We start from the raw sequence: 20,720 nt of genomic DNA on the forward strand, positions 1-20,720 counted from the left end.
AAAAATATGACACACACACAAACACACTTTCTTTTCATATTATTTAAAAGGAATTTAAGTGTTATGTACTTAATTACCATAATTATGAAGACAAGTTGTTAAGTTGACAATCATTTTTAAAATTACATTGCTCCATTTAGATTTTCTCCAGTAGAATACAGCCTTTTAAACCAGGAAAAATGACTAACTTTAAGTTATAGTAACTAATTAACAATAGTAACTAAAATCCAGTGTGAGTTACAATACAAATCTCATACCTAACATCTCTGCAGGTTTTATAGACATAAAAGCACTGAATGAAATGAGCAATATAGACAAAAATGAAACACTCTGCGTCTACTACTTATCTCTCTCATAGAACTATCCACAGTCCAAAGGCTGCTAATTCTGCTCAAACAGCAAACTGACTACAATGGAGCTAGAAGGCTATATGTTTGAATGACAAAAGATTAAAAAATAAATAAAAAATTTATCAATACATGAAATTAGATTACACAATGTAGTTGACGTTTACACGAATGAGTAGAAATGCAATAATGCTTTTCTTTCCTATAAAACAAATGAAAAGCCCTCTGTAGATGAGCAGATTTGTCAAATGAAACTTTTTCATTCTTATCCACTGCTACGGTAAACTAAAGAGTAGATTTTCAAATTACACTGCTAAATATGACTAGCATTATCTATGTGTAGTAGTGCAAAATGGTCCATCAACTGTATTAGCAGGTGTAACGTATACACAAGTCCACTATTGGTCATATCACAATTGAGAATATTCCCAAATTCTTTGCTTTAGTAGAATTTATTTGAAAGTGAAATGATACTCACACTGAAACGTCCTATGTATAGTATTTGTTCAGTCTACAGGTCCTCTAACACTGTCTTAACTGTCTGAATTTGTCCAGACATGTTAAATGGGTACGAACTTGACATTAGTGACTTGAAGTTATCAAGCCTTAATTTCGTTAAACTACTACTTTCTTCTAGAACTCAATTAATAGATCTCGTATGGTAGCACTACTTGTATTGTTCTCTGCTTGATAGACTGCTTTGCTTGTATTCTTTCATTTGTAAGTCACTTTGGATAAAAGTGTCTGTTAAATGAATAAATGTAAATGTAAACGTACTACAACTTCAGTTTTGTTTTAAATCAATTAATGCAGAGATTTCAGTTTAAACTACACACAATATTAAGTTGATGTAATTATCAACATTATTATGTCAACACATCTCATCAAAACAATGTTTACAACTTTAAATATTTAATCAAATCAATAAATTAGAATTTTTATCTTGCAATCACAAATTTAATTAAATTGTGGTAATAGGTCCCTGAATGACTTATTAGACAAAAGCATTGTGATTATTTCTGACTATGAGTTTCCTGAGACTCTGTGTTCTCTGTGTTTTCTCTCTCTCTCTCTCTCTCTCTCTCTCTCTCTCTCTCTCTCTCTCTCTCTCACACACACACACACACACACACACACACACACACACACACACACACACACACACACATACACATCCCTGTCTAACACTCCTGAGCCAGGTCAAAGATCATCAACAACCGTCATTATCTTAACAGATGTAGATCAAAGATTAATATCGGTGGTCCCCACCCTTAATGTAGTGTGACAAATGTACATACCCTCCGTGACTACATTACTTAACGTTTAAACATTTTTATTTTGTGATGGCAGCAAGACAAAACTGTTGTACATTTGGTATCTGGTGATTTTAGAATTAGGCCCCAACTGTCAAATATGTTTTGTGAATGGCTTTGTCAGGCAAAGGGCACGTTGGCATGGAAAGAGAAAAGTAGTAATATAGATTTCAGCAGGACTGACCTGCTTGAGCTGAGTGAATGAAAATCAGTAAACTAAAACACTTTATTAGTAGTATTTACGTTTTTGTAACGTGAAAATACGCTGTTATATTTTTACTGTTTAATGTTTTACTGCAGAATCACTAAAAATCCACCATTAAATATTGTTCATACTCACTCACTCACTCACTCACACACACACACACACACACACACACACACACACACACAAACACACACCTCTAAAATTCCTGAGCCAGGTCAAAGATCATCACCAACCATCATTATCTTAACAGGTGTAGGTCAAAGATTAATTTCGGTGGTCCCCACCCTTAATGTACCCTGACAAATGTACAAACCCTCCCCCTCTGCCGGAAGAAGGTGAAGGTGAAAGTCAGCAGCTCCATTTTGTGTCGAGGGGAAGATAAACCATTTCAGGAGTAAAAACACAGTGAGTATCTAAATCTAAAGCTATAATATATAAACACACTGAATGTACACCAGATGCAGAAGAGTTTTGTGGGTTTGTACTGAAGTTTGAATATACACAGGTTGTTTTATGACTTGATACCGTGACTATTTCCTGTAAGTGAACTCTGTGCTGATACAGGGTTTGATTTAACACACCGATGTTGGAGTGAAGTAAACGTGTGTCCTGCTGTAATCTGGAGAAGGAGACATGACCTCCAACATGAGTGTGTCTGGAGAACAGGACTTAAAGAAAGACGAGAGGTGAGTTACTTTTCCATTCACCAGCAATAAATACACACCGTCTCATGGGAACAGATCTGTATCTCTAAACACTCACTAGTTTACAGAGGAACAAAACTTTGGTTTAAGGTGTTTAATAGCAGTGAATATATCACTGATCTGATCTAAGAACAGTTTAGAGAAATCATTCACTGAGAGAAGAGTAAAAAGGACTGTGTAATGTGGAGGAGAAGAGCAGCGTAGCTTTGAGTCAGTGAACTCTACAGGCTTTAAGACCCAGCTGAGTCAGTTATCTGTGATTGGGACTCCTGACATCAGTGTAATTCCTGAGGTATGAGGCGTGTCTCCTGTTTGAATAAGTGTGCAGACTGTAGCTGAATTAATAAAATGGAATTATTGGTGTTTAATAATGAACACATTGTGTAACAGTGCTGAGACAGCAGAGTATTAATTATTGCTGATATTTCTGTTCTAATTACAGAATGATGGAGGGAAAGAGATCAGACTCACCAGAACCCAGCTGTGTGTCCATGAAGAGTGATGCGTCAATGGATATTCCAAATAAGTTCAGAGACGGAGCCAGTTCTCCTGATGTGAGGTCAGTACAGTGAGGTGTTTTACAGCAGTGTTCCACCTGATCAAACTCACTGGTCTCATTATGAAGCCCTTCATGATCTTTATCAGGTGTTGAAGCAGTAAAACACTAAAGTGTGCAGTGCTGCAGCTCTCGGACTGGCAGTGAGGAAAACTGCTTTAAGAGTTCAGTTCAGCCTGCAGTCCCTGAGCTGGAGGGTCTGTGGTGCTACACAACAACATTTACACCTGGGACATTAATGACTAGATCACTATTTTATTCATAAACTTGTTAGTGTCAGTGAGGAAACCCTGAAATCAGTGTATTGTGTTAAGAGGATAGTGTTAAATATCTGTCTCTGTATGTATTAGTGTGTTGTGCAGCTATGAATACATATAGTCTATATTACATCATGTGTTTTATTTGTTCACAGACCACAAAAGAAGAAATCAAACATCAGCAGAAATCAGCTGGACTCCATATTCAAGGTGTGTGTGTCTTTTTAATGTGTGTAACTTGTGTGTGAGTAGGTTGTAGGTTTTTGATTTAAGATAATGATGGTTCACAGGTTTATCGATGTGCAGCAGCATTATGGGTAATCAGACAGAATTTCAGTTGTAACTGTGGTAATAGAAAGAGACCTTTCTTCTTTTCATAAATAAAAGCATCTCTCAGTGTGTAACATTATAATATTTAGATGTGTTCCTGTGTGTTTCTTACCAGGAGCTGGAACACAAAGTCATCACTCTGATAAAGAATGAGCTGAAGAGGTTTAGGAAGCTCCTGAGTCCAGATTACCCAGCATGCACTGAGTGGGAGGTGGAGGATGAGGAGGATCTGCACAGTGTCAGAGAGGGAGCGCTGAAGATCACACTGCATGTCCTGAAGAACATGAACCACACAGATCTCGCTAACACACTGCACAACAGTAAGGGCTCTGAGTCATGGCTTTATTCCATCACGTTCACTTTAGAGAGAGGAAATAGTTTTAGATATGAACACCTTTAGTTTGAAGTTTGAGTTTAGTATCATGTACATCTGGTGCTTTTCTGTTCTGTTCGTGGTCCAGTTTGTGATTACTTTGTAAAGTGGTCCTGTTCCTTCAATAATATTTAGTCCATGAATCAGGAATGAACAGCAGCATTTGAAAGAATTTTACATTTTATATTGTGCTCAGTGATTTCACATTAAAACATGTTATTACTTTGTTTATTAGAGTCTGTGGCCTCTGTGTATCAGACAGAGCTGAAATCCAGCCTGAGAGAGAAGTTTAAAAGAATTAATGAAGGAATCTCACAGCATGGAAGCACAGCACTTCTGAATGAGATCTATACAGATCTCTACATCACAGAGGGTTGGAGTGGAGACGTCAATAATGAACATGAGGTGAGACAGATTGAGACAGCGTCCAGGAGACCAGCAACACAGGAGACACCCATCAAATGTAACGAGCTCTTTAAAGACAAGTCCATCAGAAGAGTGCTGACTAAAGGAGTTGCTGGAATTGGAAAAACAGTCTCTGTGCAGAAGTTCATTCTGGACTGGTCTGAAGGAAAAGCAAATCAGGACGTCACCTTCATGTTTCCACTTCCCTTTAGAGAGCTGAATCTGATGAAACAGAGAAATCTCAGTCTGATGGAGCTTCTTCATCACTTTTTCCCAGAAATGAGAAAACTAGAATTACTAGACTCCTACACAGTGGTGTTGATCTTTGATGGTCTGGATGAGTGTCGACTTCCTCTAAATTTCCAGAAGAATGAGAGATTGTGTGATGTGACAGAGTCAGCCTCGTTGGACGTGCTGCTGACAAACCTCATCAAGGGGAATCTGCTTCCCTCTGCTCTCCTCTGGATAACCTCTCGACCAGGAGCAGCCAATCAGATCCCTCCTGAGTGTGTAGACCAGGTAACAGAGGTACGAGGCTTCAGTGATCCTCAGAAAGAGGAGTACTTCAGGAAGAGGATCAGCAATCAGAGCCTGGCCAATAAAATCATCACACGCATGAAGTCTTCAAGAAGCCTCTACATCATGTGCCACATCCCAGTCTTCTGCTGGATCTCAGCCACTGTTCTAGAGAGAATGTTGGGTGAAGCAGAGAGTGGAGAGGTCCCCAAGACTCTGACTCAAATGTTCACACACTTCCTGATCTTTCAGATCAAACACAAGGACCAAAAGTACCATCAGAAATGTGACCCTGATCCTCAGCAGACCAGAGCGAGTATCCTGGCACTGGGGAGACTGGCTTTCCAACAGCTGGAGAAAGGAAACCTGATCTTCTATGAGGAAGACCTGAGAGAGTGTGGCATTGATGTTGGAGAAGTTGCAGTGTACTCAGGAGTGTGTACCCAAATCTTCAGAGAGGAGTTTGGGCTTCACCTGGGGAAGGTGTTCAGCTTTGTACATCTGAGTGTTCAGGAGTTTCTGGCTGCTTTATACACATTTCTCTGCTTTATTTTTAGAAAGACAAATGTGTTAGTGGAGCAGCGCACTGGACTTTTCCATTTCTTCAGCAAGTCGACCATGTCTGATTTCCTCAGGAGTGCAGTGGACAAGGCCTTACAGAGTGAGAATGGACACCTGGACCTGTTCCTCCGCTTCCTTCTGGGTCTCTCACTGGAGTCCAATCAGGCTCTCTTACGAGGCTTAATGCCCCAGACAGGAAGCAGCTCTCACAGCAAACAGGAAACAGTCGAGTACATCAAGGAGAAGATCAGGGAGAATCCATCTCCAGAGAAATCAATCAATCTGTTCCACTGTCTGAATGAACTGAATGATCATTCTCTAGTGCAGGAAGTACAGACTTACGTGAACAGAGGAGGTGACCGTCGTCTCAGGAGAACCAGACTCTCTCCTGCTCAGTGGTCAGCTCTGGTGTTTGTGTTACTGAACTCAGATCAGGAGCTGGATGAGTTTGATTTGAGGAAATATGACCGATCAGATGAATGTCTTCTGAAGCTGCTGCCAGTGGTCAAAGCCTCCAGAAAAGCTGTGTGAGTATTTTTATTTATAAATGTATTACTGCATGGTTTGTTATTTTAATGTAACACTGAACTGCACTGTTTGGATTAATGCTTGTTAATAGTTACTCTAATCATCTTTAAACAAACCTCTGGTACTGTTACAGAAGATTGTTTCACTTTTTACACTAACAGGTTACGTCTGCACTGAGATCTGGGCCATATGGACAAAACCTTATATCACCATTTATTACCTTTTCTCTAAAACTGATGAAAATGATCTCTACAAAATAACTGCATGTATTCATGACTGCTTTTTGATCATTTTGTGAACTAAACTCCAGTGAAAGGCACTTTTTCTTTTCTCCTTTTACTTGAAAGAGACATTGAACAGAACTTCACAAATGAGAACAAGAAAAACATAACACTGTCACCATGGGAACAATATGAGTACAACATGTGACGTGTGCGTGTGTGTGAGTTAAAGGTACAGTAGCAGTCTGGCTGTGCAGCTACAGTACATATTAATTTATTTTAGACATATTAAAGCTCACACATCTGATGTTATCTTTATTTATGCTATGCTAACAGAAAGAATAAGTTAATATTACCTGTCTTACATTTTATTGTCTGTTTGTGTTCTGTTTCACCAACAAAATATTTCCAAACAAAGCCACAGCACATCCTGCTCCTTTTTGTTCAAACGGGAGATTTCTTATTTATTTTATTTATTTTTTAGTTGGAGACATTTTAACACGTACTTTCATTAAAAAATGGTTTATAAAGCATTTGTTCAAACAAAAAACCTTCTGTTTTCAGTCCTTTAAGTACCATTGTAACTGATAATAAATTATTATTATTATTATTATTATTATTATTATTATCATTTACAATCATCCTTAAAGGAATAAAAACAGATGGGGTTTTTTGTTTGAACAAATGCTTAATAATAATAATAATAATAATAATAATAATAATAATAATAATAATAGTACTGATGTGGTGTCCTGTCCTCTGATTTCTGTGTGTAAGAGAAACACACTCCCATTTCTGTTACATGGTAAACTTTAGCTGGATTATGGCTGTGTTTGTGTGTTTGAGGTCAGAGTTCTGATATTTCATCATTTCTCTTCCAGGCTGTGTTGGTGTAATCTGACAGAGGAAAGCTGTAGAGTTCTGTCCTCAGTTCTCAGCTCAAACTCCTCCAGTCTGAGAGAACTGAACCTGAGTAACAATAACCTGCAGGATTCAGGAGTGAAGCTGCTCTCTGCTGGACTGGAGAATCCACACTGTACACTGGAGACACTGAGGTTCACACACACACACACACACACACACACACACACACACCCCCCCCCCCACCAATAATAATAATAATAATAACTTTATTTATATAGCACATTTCATACATAAAATGCAGCTCAAAGTGCTTCACAATGGAAAATAAAATAAAATGACAAATATAATATTAAAGGAGACCTATTTTAAGCCTTTTTACAAGATGTAATATAAGTCTCAGGTGTCCCCAGAATGTGTCTGTGAAGTTTTAGCCCAAAATACCCCACAGATCTTATACCCTGCTGTAAATGCCCCTTTTTGGGTGGAAGCAAAATCAGGCTGGAAGAGACCAGCTCCTGCTTCCGATACTACATTAGCTGTGTAATCTGCTAACAACCTTATTCACAAAGCAGCCTGGTGTAAAATGATTCACAGAAAACCTACACAGTTTTCAAAAAGACAATCACCTTACTGTATTGTGAATAATAAAGGTGTGTTTTCAGGTAAAAAAATAAAAATGGCGACATAACTCTGGCACTTTAGCCGCATTAGCCATGGAATCTGTTAACAAGCTCATTCGGAAAATCGATTTGCAAACATTCCCAAAATATAAAGTGTGATATTTCCGTCTTCTGGATATGAAGCTGGATCACGAACAGTGGGTACTGATCCATGCTTGAGAATCAAGTTTTTATCAAATCCTGCTTTGTATTGACCCTCGTTCACAAAGCGGTCTGGTGTGAAATGATTTTAGGTATTTTGGGGCACATTTCCTTCAAAAATAAAACTTCACTGCGTCTTCAGTGTCTCTGATGCCGGGAGTACATGACGACTTTCGTGTTCATTCTTACAGCCAACAACAGAACACTTACAAAGCTTACGAAGCTGAGACATTCTTCTCATCACTGTAGCTGCTGCAGCGCAGAGAACATGGCCGATTGTGTGCAGCTCACTCAGGGGAGGAGCTAAGGGCAGGGCTTGTTCCAACGTGACGTCACGTTAGGGCGAAAACAAAAGCGGCTCATTTTGAGACTCTGTTTATGATTTATTGGGAACATAAAAAAGGAGTGGGTGGATTTTTACCATCGTAGGGTGGTTGTGTACACATTCTGCCAACACACATTTATGTTCAAACTCCATTATAAGTAAATTTTGCATAATAGGTCCCCTTTAAAACAAAAATATTGCAACACAACATTAAAGATAAAAATACAATATTAAAACCTAAAAATTCCTTAAGAAATAATTAAGTAATCAAACAGAAAATAAAATTTAAATTACATTATGAGATTTAAAAAAAATCAGTTTTAAGCCTAAAATGAAGAGGCCTAATTGAAAGCCAAGGTAAATAAATGTGTTAAAGCTGCTTTTTAAATATATTTAGTAGTGTTGGATCCGAGTCCACCTTTGTCGAATCCGAATCGAGACCAAGTCCTTAACCAATCAAGTCTGAGTCCACGTCTGAGTCCAAAAGGGGCAGAGTTGGACTTGAGTCCGCGTCTTTAATGGCCAAGTCTGAGTCGATTCTGGCCGAGTCCAGAAAGTAATTACATTGATAAAAGATTTGAAATTGCAATTGTAAACTCAACACTGAGCTGTTAAATTAGTATTTTAACCTTCACAAACCAATGGCAACATAACTGTAACAAAAAATACCACTATTACATCTTGCCATCGCAATTTAATATTTTTATTTCATGTCATCAGCACCTCAACTAGTTTCCTATCAAAAAATGGTTTCAATAAAAAAATGGATGTAGAGGTATTTGTAGAACTTTTATTAGATTACAAGTGTATGAAAATACAAATGAAGCTGTTTTGTTTTTGTGTCACACAATATTGTGTCCTCCAGTTCGAGTTACATTTCAGTGATTTGATGCGTCTCCCCCACAGTTATATAGTCAGAGAGAGAGAAACAGAGAGAGAGTATACAGAGTAGAGTTACATTGAGCAGCATGTCTTAACAACAAGCTTCATGCTTTATTATTGCTTGTAATTTGTCTATGAATCACAACAAACTCATTTCTGAACACAGCTCTGTTCTTGTAACTTTTTTCATTTTAATTTCTAAAATAATAAAAAAACATCAGCAGGGTTTATGAGATTTACTACATTGAGAAGTACATTTCACATTTTACGTGAAATTCAAGACTGGAATTACCAAATGTTAATATTTAGGGGTGGGCGATATGACTACACGATACGTTTCACGATAACGATATGTTTTCTTAGGTAGGTCTATCAGTAGTATTCAAGTAAGAAATACTACGGAAATTGAATAAAACAATTAATTGTAAAATAAAATTAACTTCACTGTGTGACATATACAGTGATTCTTATTAGATTTACTGAAGTTATTCAGTCAAATGAGTGAGTGAGTGATTTTCTCTTTGTGTTTTGTTGTTTGATGAACATTAATGACACAGACAGCAGCAGGTTTATTAGACTGCTGTCACTTTAAGACCTAATGCACAGACCTAATATACTGTATTGACACACCTCCGAATTTTCCCCAACTGTTTACGTTCACTTAAATCATAACTGACTGTGTTTGCATGAATACTCGACCAGGCCTGCGTTTTGACATGATGTGTGTGTATTTATTTCACCATCCAAGCATAATAAGCCTCTAAAGAGAACTCAGTTCAGTACTCACATGATGAGGCGGCTGTCTGTGAGCGCGTTTCAGGTGTGGCCTGGAGACATCGATTCATTTCTTATCTTAATTTTATGCTGACATGCCACCGTGCAAAAACTCATTTCAGGGAGGTAGCTCCACCAGTCCTGCAGCCCCATCTCACCCATATATATATATATATACATATATATGTGTATATATATATATATGTGTATATATATATATATATATATATATATATATATATATATATATATATATATATATATATATATATATATATATATACACACACACAGTATATACATACATACAGACATACACTCATTTTTAAGTATAAGTTGGTAGTCTAAATGCTAAATGTGACATTAAAATAATATGTACTATTATATTCTATTCAACTCTTTTAGCCATATTTTTATTCTATTACAACTTTAAGCAAGTCTACAGGGGGTTTCTCCTCATCATGTAGGACATCAACAGATTAGCTCCTTAGCAGCTAGCCAGCTAGTTTAAATAACGTTAGCTATGCTAATGAACAAATCACACCTGTTAAACTCACCTCAACATGTCTTTTACAATCATCTAACCCACCATGGGCAATCAAAGAGTCGCTGTTGAAAACTGTTGTTATTTTTGACCCCTATGAAGGAGGGGTACACTTTAGTGTAGTCTGGAGTAAAGTGCGTGTTTTCTTTTTTTTTTTTTTGGACACTCTGCCATGACGCTACAGTGATACTGAACTGATTAATGAACTGAAGAGAGAGAGAGAGAGAGAGAGAGCGCGGTCGACTTTAAAGCCTGCCCACAGAGACAACTGATAGGTCTAGCTAGCAGAAAGAGAGACCAATCAGGAAATGTTCTGTCACTCTCTCGCTCTTGTTACTCTCTCTCTAAGTTTGAGTACAAATTTACTTGAGTGTGTGACAAGTCCAAATTCTCTTCATAATTTGAATCGAGTACCCCAACTCCAATATAATTAATCCTCCCACAATTACTGCAGGTTATAACACAAAAACAAGCATAACATACTCATATATACTAATAGTAGTTACGGTTCTAATGTAATTTCCTTTTCCATCTTTCCAGTCATTATTCTGCTGGCAGGTGATCAGAGATGAGTTCATTCTTACAGCCAACAACAGAACACTTACAAAGCTTACGAAGCTGAGACATTCTTCTCATCTCATTCTTCTACACTTCATCATTTCTCTTCCAGGCTGTGTGTGTGTAATCTGACAGAGGAAAGCTGTAGAGTTCTGTCCTCAGTTCTTAGCTCAAACTCCTCCAGACTGAGAGAACTGCACCTGAGTTACAATAAACTGCAGGATTCAGGAGTGAAGCTGCTCTCTGCTGGACTGGAGAATCCACACTGTACACTGGAGATACTGAAGTACACATACACACACACACACACACACACACACACACACAGAGCAGAGTTTTAATAAACACAGCTACATCCAGTTTCCATCTGTGGTGATTGTAATTGTAGTGATGTGATATATTGTCATTGTTGTGTGTGTGAGATGGAGAGTAAATGTTCTGTATATAAAGATTTTGTGTAGTTGATGTTTTCAGAGCTAAAACTGAGTGTGTTAAGTGTGAGTAGGTTTTCTTTCTTGCAGGATGTATAACTGCAGTATTACAGATGAAGGTTGTGCTTCTCTGGCTTCAGCTCTGAGGTCAAACTCCTCATCACACCTGAGAGAACTGGATCTGAATGGTAATAATCCAGGAGAATCAGGAGTGAAGCTGCTCTCTGATCTACTGAAGGATCCACACTGTAAACTGGAGACATTATGGTGAGTTACTGACTTACTGTCTCTTTACTCTACTCTACTGTATCATACTGAATAGTGTGTGTGTGTGTCTGTTGGTGTTTATGCTGATGTTGTGTGTTTATACTGATGCTCTTCTGTCTTTCAGCATTAAGGATAATAAACTCACCAGGACCGGGGTATGACAACAGTCTCACCTCAAACCTCTTCTCCAGGATAAAGCAGTTTTGGTGAAGAGTTAGAACCCGTCCCACATTTCCAGCAGTTTGGGAGCTGAATCATTAAACGTAAAGGGACAGAGCAGATACAAAGTCAAGAACAGGCAGAAGGTCATACACAGGAGAAATCAACACACGTAACGAAATATCTGCTGTACAAAGCAACGGCAATGATCTGCCCCGGGGATGGAGACTGATGAGGCTTAAGTACACTTCCGGAAATGTACAGTCGACTGATCCCAAAGCACGAGGCAGGAGCAGGCATGTTAATGGTACATGGTCTGCACTTATATAGTGCTTTTTTAACCTTAGTGGTTCCAATGCACTTTACACTGTTTCACATTCATGAGGCTTGTGCCAAAGAGTAGATGTGAAAATACAGTGGAAAATTTCCCTTGCAACCTGCCAACCTTTGCTGTGTCATGAACACAGTGTCTTGGTCAACCCAGGAGATGATTTAGAAAAGTGCCTATCCAACAGTGTGTGTTCAGCATGCATGGAGGCACTGGTTCTGTAAACAGTGTTACATGAACTAACACCAGAAATAATACAAATCAATACCCTCGTGTGCATCTCTAATGGCCTGATGAGGTTCATGTCAATTCTTTCAACTGGGAACTTGAATAAAGGTAATGGGCGCAGTGGTGCTATTGGGGTGGCCAGTGGATTTGCAGCTGAAATTAGTAGCCTGGTAACAATTGCTTCTACAGCTCCTTTTTGATGCACCTGTCGACTTAACACTACCCATAAGAGTTGATGTTTGGCCAAAAACCTAAGCTACCAAGGGATAGTTTGCTTGATGGTAGTGAAGAAGAGGAAGGAGATGGTGCCCATTCAGATTTGGTGGCCCAACACCAAAAGTATTTGACCTCCATTTATACCAGTTCCCGAAGGTACTTGGAGACTGTGGTCATTCACCGTAGGACCAATTGCCCTGACTCAGTGGCAATACTACCCCCTGGCACTTTAGTGTATTGTAAGAATCATTTTCATGGTTGCCATAAGATTCAGGATGTCTGGCGCTCCACTGTGTTTGAGATTGTGACTTACACTGATGAAGTGGGAATGCTGAATAAGATCAGACCACATGGAGAAGATGGCCCCATTAAAACTGTCCATTGCTCAGAACTTAAGCCTATTCATACCTGGCAACAATATGCCAGGTAAACCAATGGGTCAGGTCTACTGGCTCTTTCCAGCCACAGAATTGGACAGGACCTAGAATTGGAGATTATTCACAAGTGGCCACAGTCCACACGAGAACGGGTGTAAGGACCTCTGAGGGTCAAGTCCACGCTGATTCTAGTTCTCAGCCTTCAGTGCTTCAGTCTAGTCCAACAGGGGTACAAAATGATTACTCTCTTATGAGTATAGGTTCATCTTTAGCGTCTCAACCCCAGGTGACCACACGAGAGCAAGAGTTGAATTTAGAAACTTCTCTAGATCTTTATATAGCTCAGTCACTTGATCAGTCAGGAATGGGTTTAGTTTCTAGGACATCCTTTAGGCGTTCTACTCATGCGACTCTGTGTTCACTGAGATGGTGACCATTAAAGGTAGGGGTGAGTTTGGCAAAGTTGTTTGGAGGCGCTTTTGTGCATGCCCACTAGAGTGTGCACTGATTCTTTATGCACATCACTTCCTGTCTATAGAACCATGTCCAGTGCTTGAATCCTTTGTTACTCTGTGATTGTTGGTTGCTGGAAGAACAAGTTCTGTTGATGGCAAATGTGTGTTACAAATGTGCCAGTGCCATTTATACCTACCTGGACAGGCTATTATTTTGGGGGCGTGTTCATAATTTATCTGCACCGCATGACTGTGTATGGGTGTGAAGATGAAAAAAATACCAACAATACCATCACACCCATATGTACTTGTTGAATATCCCATTATAGATTTAATCCCCCTTTGCTGTTACAATAACCTCCACTCTTCTAGGTAGTATTTCCACTTTATTTCGGAGCATGGCCTTTGGGATTTGTGCATTTGAGCATGCATTTCACCTCCTGAAGAGGAGACTGAAGGGGGAAACCCCTCCCAACAGACAACAACTGAAAGAAGCTGTGGTAAAAGCCTGGAAGAGCATCACAACAGTGCAAATATTTGGTGATGTCAGTGGATCAGCGTTTGATTATTTATTGCAAGGAAGGGCTATGAAACCAAATACTCTTATTTACTTTTCCTTGAAGACTTTGTGTTCCAATATTTTTGCTCACCTCAAAATGTTCTAAGTTGTTTATCACATCTAGATGTATATATAAGGAAATTAAAGCTTCAATTTTGATCTATTGTCTCATCTTTTGAACCCAAACCCAAATGTCTTCAGCGTATAGCAAAAACAAAAGAATTCCAATACTTTTGAAGAGGACTGCATGTATGGCAAGGTTGACTGAAGACAGGTGGGGCTGATGGCCACTGATTATGATTAAGACAGTGCTCTCTGCCTCCCTCTAGTGACGCAACAAGTCAGTTGTCTACTTACACCACAATCCATTACAAAACTATAGACTCTCATTCCTATTTGGTGTTCAAATCTTCACAAGGAAATGTGCAATGACTTTTCACAACTATGGATTCACCACAAGAACATCAGAGATCTCCCAACATGCTTCACTGCCTACAGACATGGAAGCCATGAACTACACTTCCCAGAACACACACAGGCACACTGCCTCTTTCTCAATCACCGGACTTCTGATCAGGCACACCCAGAGGCGTATCTACAGGGCAGGCAAGGTAAGCAATTGCCTGGGGCCCCACATACTGCGAGGACCGCTGAGGGTTGATCATTTAAATTATCAGAAATTTTCATCTTAAAATAATGTGCAGCAACATCTCAGCAACCCCTTCAAATGAGGCCTCTATGCAGGGCGCTGTCACATTTGAGGACTCATTTATGCTCTGCCATCCCTTCACACTCGAGTTGCATGAGCTTAATTCCTGAAAATGAATCTAAAAAATGAACCTGTTAAGATTTTGCTGATACTGGGATCAGAATTAAATTCTTGGACCCATACTACTGTTACCTTCTCAGTACCGAGTTTGGGAAGAAGTCACACAGACACAGAGTTCAGTGAAAGCTTCTTAGTTTAATGCTGAAATTATCAGAATAAATGTATACAGAAAGGTGGAAGAGCTAGATCATTGCTTGATTTAATTATGAACAGAGAGCTTATTCTGTCAGAACAGGGACAGGGACTTCTGTGTACTCAGATAAGAAGATACAGCAACACGTCTCCAACACGTTGCTCTTTAGCTACCAGTAGCTTGTGGCCTGATTGTAGGTAGCTCGCGAAGACATTCTGGAAATTCTTTCCCATTTCATCCAATCAGAGTGGGCTATACCACTTTCTATCCCACCCCCTCCACTGAAAATGTAGTATTTATTTGCCACATCGGCCGTCACACCAAAGTTTCAATCAAGCACGTCATCATGCTATTATTATATTATGGTATTAGCTAGAAAATTTTGTTTGCTTCAGGATGAGTAAAGACAGTGTTCCACCAAACAAAAGGAAGAAAACATACTATTTCCATGAGGAATGGGAGAGTGAATTTTTCTTCACCAATGTAAGCAGATGTGTGTGCCTGATTTGCGGCGCTAGCGTTGCTGTCGGTAAAAGATGCAATGTTGAGCGCCATTTCAGTCAAGTTCATGGTAACTTTGCACGGGACTTTCCTGTGGGTAGCGTTCTACGACCTGAAAAAGTGAAGCAGCTGAAAGCAACATTACAACAACAATAATCTTTATTCACCAAAATGATAAAGAGAGGAAATGCTGTAACAGAGGCATTATTTAAAGTGGCGCGCATCTTGAAAAACACAAGAAGCAGTTCACTGGTGGCGCCATGGTGAAGGAAGCGATGATTGCGATGGCCGAAACTTTGTTCAGGGACCACAAAAGCAAGACAGAAATTTTCTCCGCTATTGCTGATGTCCAGCTCAGTGCCAACACAGTGGCAAGGAGAGTTTCCTTGCTGTCCTCAGATGCGATGGGACAGTTAGAACAGGACATGCAAAGGTGTAAATGGTTTTCATTTCAATGTGATGAATCGGTGGACTTGCGTTACACAGCCCAGTTGGCTGTTTTTGTTCGGATGGTTTTTGATGATTTTTCCACCAAAGAGGAGTTTTTTACATTACTTCCTCTGAAAACCACGACCAGAGGAGTCGACATCTACAATGTTTTGAAGAACTACTGCATGGAAAAAAGCGTGCCCCTTGAAAAGCTGGTGTCTATGACAACAGACGGAGCTCCAGCTGTGATAGGGCACCACTCTGGAGTTATTGCACATTGCAAGGCCGACCCAGACTTTCCTAAATTTCTGACCTATCACTGCATCATTCATCAGCAGGCGATCTGCACTAAGGTTATGGGTGTTGATCATGTTAAGACAAAGGTTATTCTGATTATCAACTCGAGTTGAGCAAAGTCCAAACAACACAGATGTTTCAAACTGTTTCTTGATTAAATTTCTGCAGAGTGTGGCGATCTCCTCCTTCACACAGAAGTCAGATGGTTGAGTAGGAGTAACTTCACCGCTTTATTTCATTGCTGAGTGAAATTAAGGCTTTTATGGAAGCAAGGGGGAGGACACTAACCTGTTGTCTGATGCTGGATGGCTGCTTGAACTTGCATTATTGGCTGATGTGACAGAGAAACTGAATCAGCTCAATCTTCATTTGCAAGGTAAAGAAAAACCATATGTGATATGATCAGTGCTGTGAAGGCATTTAAAGCAAAACTGTCATTTTAACTAGTCTGGTAGACCCAGAAAACTACAAGATCATTCACCAAGCTGCCCTCAAAGCATCTGCTTTATTTGGATGTACATACCTTTGTGAAGCAGCGTTTTCTGATTTGAATGAGATCAAATCTAAATTCAGAACAAGACTGACAGATGAACATTTAAATGATTGCATAAGAGTGAACCTAAGTGCATACACACCAGCATATACCTCTCTTGTGGAATCAATGCAGTGTCAGTCAGCTCATTAACTGTAAATAAGTGTGAATGTGCTTCATGTCATACTTGTGGCCCATCATGCACTTTTCTCATTTACCATGCACTCTCATTCATGTGGTATACATTTTAGTTAAGAATGCAGGCAAACATGTGAAATGCTACTGCTGTTTATATTCCAGTTTAATTTAGTTTGGACTTTCATTAATGTATATACGTAAACAACCGTATAGTTACGTGTAGACAACTGTAACAACGTGTGCTGTTTTCCATAAAGAACTGTATTCTCTGATTCTGTTTTCTTCTCTGACTCCTTCAGGTGTAAATCAGTTTGTTAATTCGAAAGTTATGATTCATTTTGTGAAAGATTGTAAATATTGTATGACCATAGTCGCTGTCCGCCACTTTATTTAAAAAAAAATAGCTCTCAAATGAAAACAGAGAACAGAGAGAACAGACAGAGAGCATGCCTAAGTTATGTGGAACTTATCTGTGTCCTCTTAGTTCTCAACGGGAACCTGTGCATGTGCACCTGCCCCAAGTCATCCGTTCCCTTAAACGACCGTCACCTCTATGGCCACGCATTTACAAAGGGTCGGGTCAATATAAAGGGCATAGCAAAGTGTTAATTCACTGAGTTAAGCGATGTGTATATATAATCAGAGCCTTGTTCCCAGGAGGCAAGCAATGTTGCAGTTAATATCGCACTTGTATTTGTTAACAATAGCCTGTGTTCTGATGTGTTTTCAGGTGCAAAGGTCAACTGAAGATGAGTGTGGATGCTAAACAGTTGTATGAAAGGAGTAAAGCTTTGGCAGAGTAGAAGATAGAGTTCATGTGTGTGTTTCTAATACAATATAATGCTATATGTGTATGTGTTAAGGTGAGATGAGAAGAGGCCTCCTAAGGACTACTTGATAGCAGTATTGTCTCTCGTCACAGATGGGCAGTGCTTGATATGGCTGGTATGAATCCACTGGGGTTGTGAATTCATCAGGACAGCAGTGTGGGTAACAGCCACCACACATGTAGGAGGGCTGAAGGCTGCTTCCCCAATCTTTCGTGGATTCAGACTTTTAAGGAGAACTGCGTCAGTGTTACACAGAAGGTCCACATGTGTGTTTTGATGAAGGTATAAGGTCAGTTTATTTCAAGAACACTTTCAAAACTAGCGTATTGAACAACTATTGCTGTTCAATACAGGGAACAACAACACACATCCTCCTCAACCTGTCTCACAGTTACTCTCTTGTTCTTTCCCAATCTCGTGATTCTACAGATCTGTCTGCCAATTTCGTATGCCAAGCTTAAGCTTAAAAGTCACAGACGGACATTATACATACTACTGTGCAGATAGAGCATCAAAAGAACGGAAACATTAAATGTAATTACCAGACCTGAAAGAATGTAGAAAAATACAACTGTGGAATTTAAATGAATGTTTTAAATTTGCTGAAATTAAATAAAATTATCCATCCATCCATCCATCCATCTTCTATACTGCTTAATCGTTTTTAGGGTCACGGGGAACCTGTAGCCTATCCCAGGGAGTATCGGGCACAAGGCAGAGTACACCCTGGACAGGGTGCCAATCCATCGCAGGGCACACAAACACATACACACATTCACACACCCTAAATAAAATTATATTCGAGATTAAATAAATTTGTGCAAGGAAAGGGTGAGTAAGCTGTTCAGTGGATAAAGAGAGAGATATATAGAGATGAGTATAGTCACCTGGGTTACCCTTTGTCCATGGATTGGGAAATGGTCTGCCCATAATGAACTCAAAAGGAGACCATTTCATTTTCTGATTAGATGTCAAATCAAAGGTCAACCCAATTGCTGGAGGGATTCTCTAGGGAGGTGCCTTTTGATGGTATGATTCTTTCTTTCCACGATCCCTGAACTTTGTGGATGATATGGGTTGTGGAATTGCCAATCAATCTTCAGATATTGCAAAGTTTGTGTGTTACCTTAGAAACAAAGGATGTTCCATTATCACAATCAATAACCTGAGGAATACCATAGTGTAGGATTCTTTGGCTACAATTTTAACAACGGCGTTGGCATTTTCTTTTGAGTATGGGAAAGCGTCTACCCATTTGGAGAATTTGTCCACAGTAACAAAGTATTTGAGACCTCTGACAGTTGGCATGTGTGTGAAGTCAATTTGCAATGCCTAAAAGGGGCCACTAGGTGGTGGCAGTGCATCATGTTTGGCGTTTTTTTTTTTTTGTACATTTGCTCTAGCACAGGTCAGATGATGGTATAGCCAAGATCACAATTCTTCGTGCAGAAAATAAAAAAGTTAATTTTTTTGAAAATAAAAAACTTTTCAGTGAAAGTCTCTACGATGACTGCGTTTGCAGAAAACATCACAGACTAAAACGATGTGATATTTTCAAGCCAAACTTCAACAATGCCGAAAATAAAAGATCACTTATCTCCATCCATATGTCCCATTTCTGACACCATTAAACTGTAAAGCCTCAGAATTAAATTCTTGGACCCATGCTACTATTACCTTCACAGTACCGAGCTTGGGAAGAAATCACACAGACACAGAATTCAGTGAAAGATTCTTAGTTTAATGCTGAAATTATCAGAATATATATATACTGAATATATATACATATACAGACTTCTGTGTACTCAGATAAGATGTACACACTATCAGAGAGAGAGAGAGAGACTTTTGACGATCCTTTATTTATCACACGTCACACTATACACATTAAAGTCAAAGGTGACTCAATAAATAAATATTTAAAGGAGCATTAAAAAGAAAAACCATAAGTGAATAAAATAAATAAATAAGTCAGCACAATAACAGATAGTTGTTAAGAACATTATCAGCCTAATGCTGGTGTAAAACAAAGTTCTCCCTCCACTACAGAACACAGAGCCTACTCATAACACCACACTGCCTTGAACATCTCCAAGTCTCCCATACTCCTGTAAAAGTTCAAATCAAAATTCTTGATTTGATCAGTCTGGAGAGAACTTTTATGGCATCGCAGTCTGTGTTCTGTGCCACTTTGTTTTTTCTGCTCAGGTATATCGCATTTTTGCCTGACCAAAGATAGAATTGATCAGCTGACACTTGAATCTGTTCTTTCTGATATACTTAAAACCAAAGATAAAAAACTGAAAAGTAAAATCCACATAAAATGACCTCAGGTTGTTTTTTAAAAACAAAAACAATGGCTGCAACCTGGAGCAATGTATAAAAGCATGAAAAACAGTATCTCTCTGTGAACAAAATTGACATTCCTGTGTGACCTCAGGGTTTAAAATGGAGATAAAAGAATTTACAGAAACAATTCCATGTAAAATCCTCTATTGGAGGTCAGCAAATTTTTTGGTTAACGGTGGTTTGTATAGTGCCCTCCACTCTGGTTTAATATCATCATTAAAACCATTCGCCATGGGGTGTCCACTCTCCCATTCAGCTTTTTCTTATTTAAAACTTTCACGCAGGCTTTGTACAGAAGCTTACCGGACACTGTCTCAATGTTCATGTCACCGCTGAACTCCAGGAGGGGACCCCCACACCCATCTAGGTCTGGAGCGATGACCAGCTGGGGAAAAGGTTCTTTCTCTGTAGCCCCAGTCTCGCTTGTTTCGTTGTCCATCAGCTGAGCATGCTCCTCTGACGTTAGGGTGGACCTCCAGCGATGTAGGAGCTCCTTCACAACGTGTAGGGACCGTAGTCCCAGGCACGCTGGTAAGTCCTCTGCCCGTGACAGGTCCGTTCCTGTGATGTTCACC

General features: G+C 39.3%; 1 protein-coding gene and 1 long non-coding RNA gene across 2 annotated transcripts; both read left to right on the plus strand.

Moving 5' to 3' along the window:
• The first annotated feature begins 2,213 nt into the window (after positions 1–2,213).
• LOC128616769 (uncharacterized) lies at positions 2,214–3,579 on the plus strand. The gene is made up of 3 exons (XR_008387483.1): positions 2,214–2,273; positions 2,433–2,554; positions 3,015–3,579. It is a non-coding gene; the product is annotated as an uncharacterized LOC128616769 (long non-coding RNA).
• A 272-nt stretch (positions 3,580–3,851) lies between these two features.
• On the plus strand, positions 3,852–14,842 carry LOC128617309 (NLR family CARD domain-containing protein 3-like; the record flags this gene model as incomplete). The annotated part of the gene is made up of 6 exons (XM_053640386.1): positions 3,852–4,035; positions 4,324–6,097; positions 7,201–7,374; positions 11,200–11,419; positions 11,598–11,785; positions 11,910–14,842. Coding segments are annotated over 6 exons (2,577 nt in total), but the record flags the coding sequence as incomplete, so codon positions are not given.
• Between the last annotated feature and the right edge of the window lie 5,878 nt (positions 14,843–20,720).

Source organism: Ictalurus furcatus, chromosome 13, assembly GCF_023375685.1.
Source record: "Ictalurus furcatus strain D&B chromosome 13, Billie_1.0, whole genome shotgun sequence".
In the NCBI taxonomy this organism is placed as follows: Eukaryota; Metazoa; Chordata; class Actinopteri; order Siluriformes; family Ictaluridae; genus Ictalurus; species Ictalurus furcatus.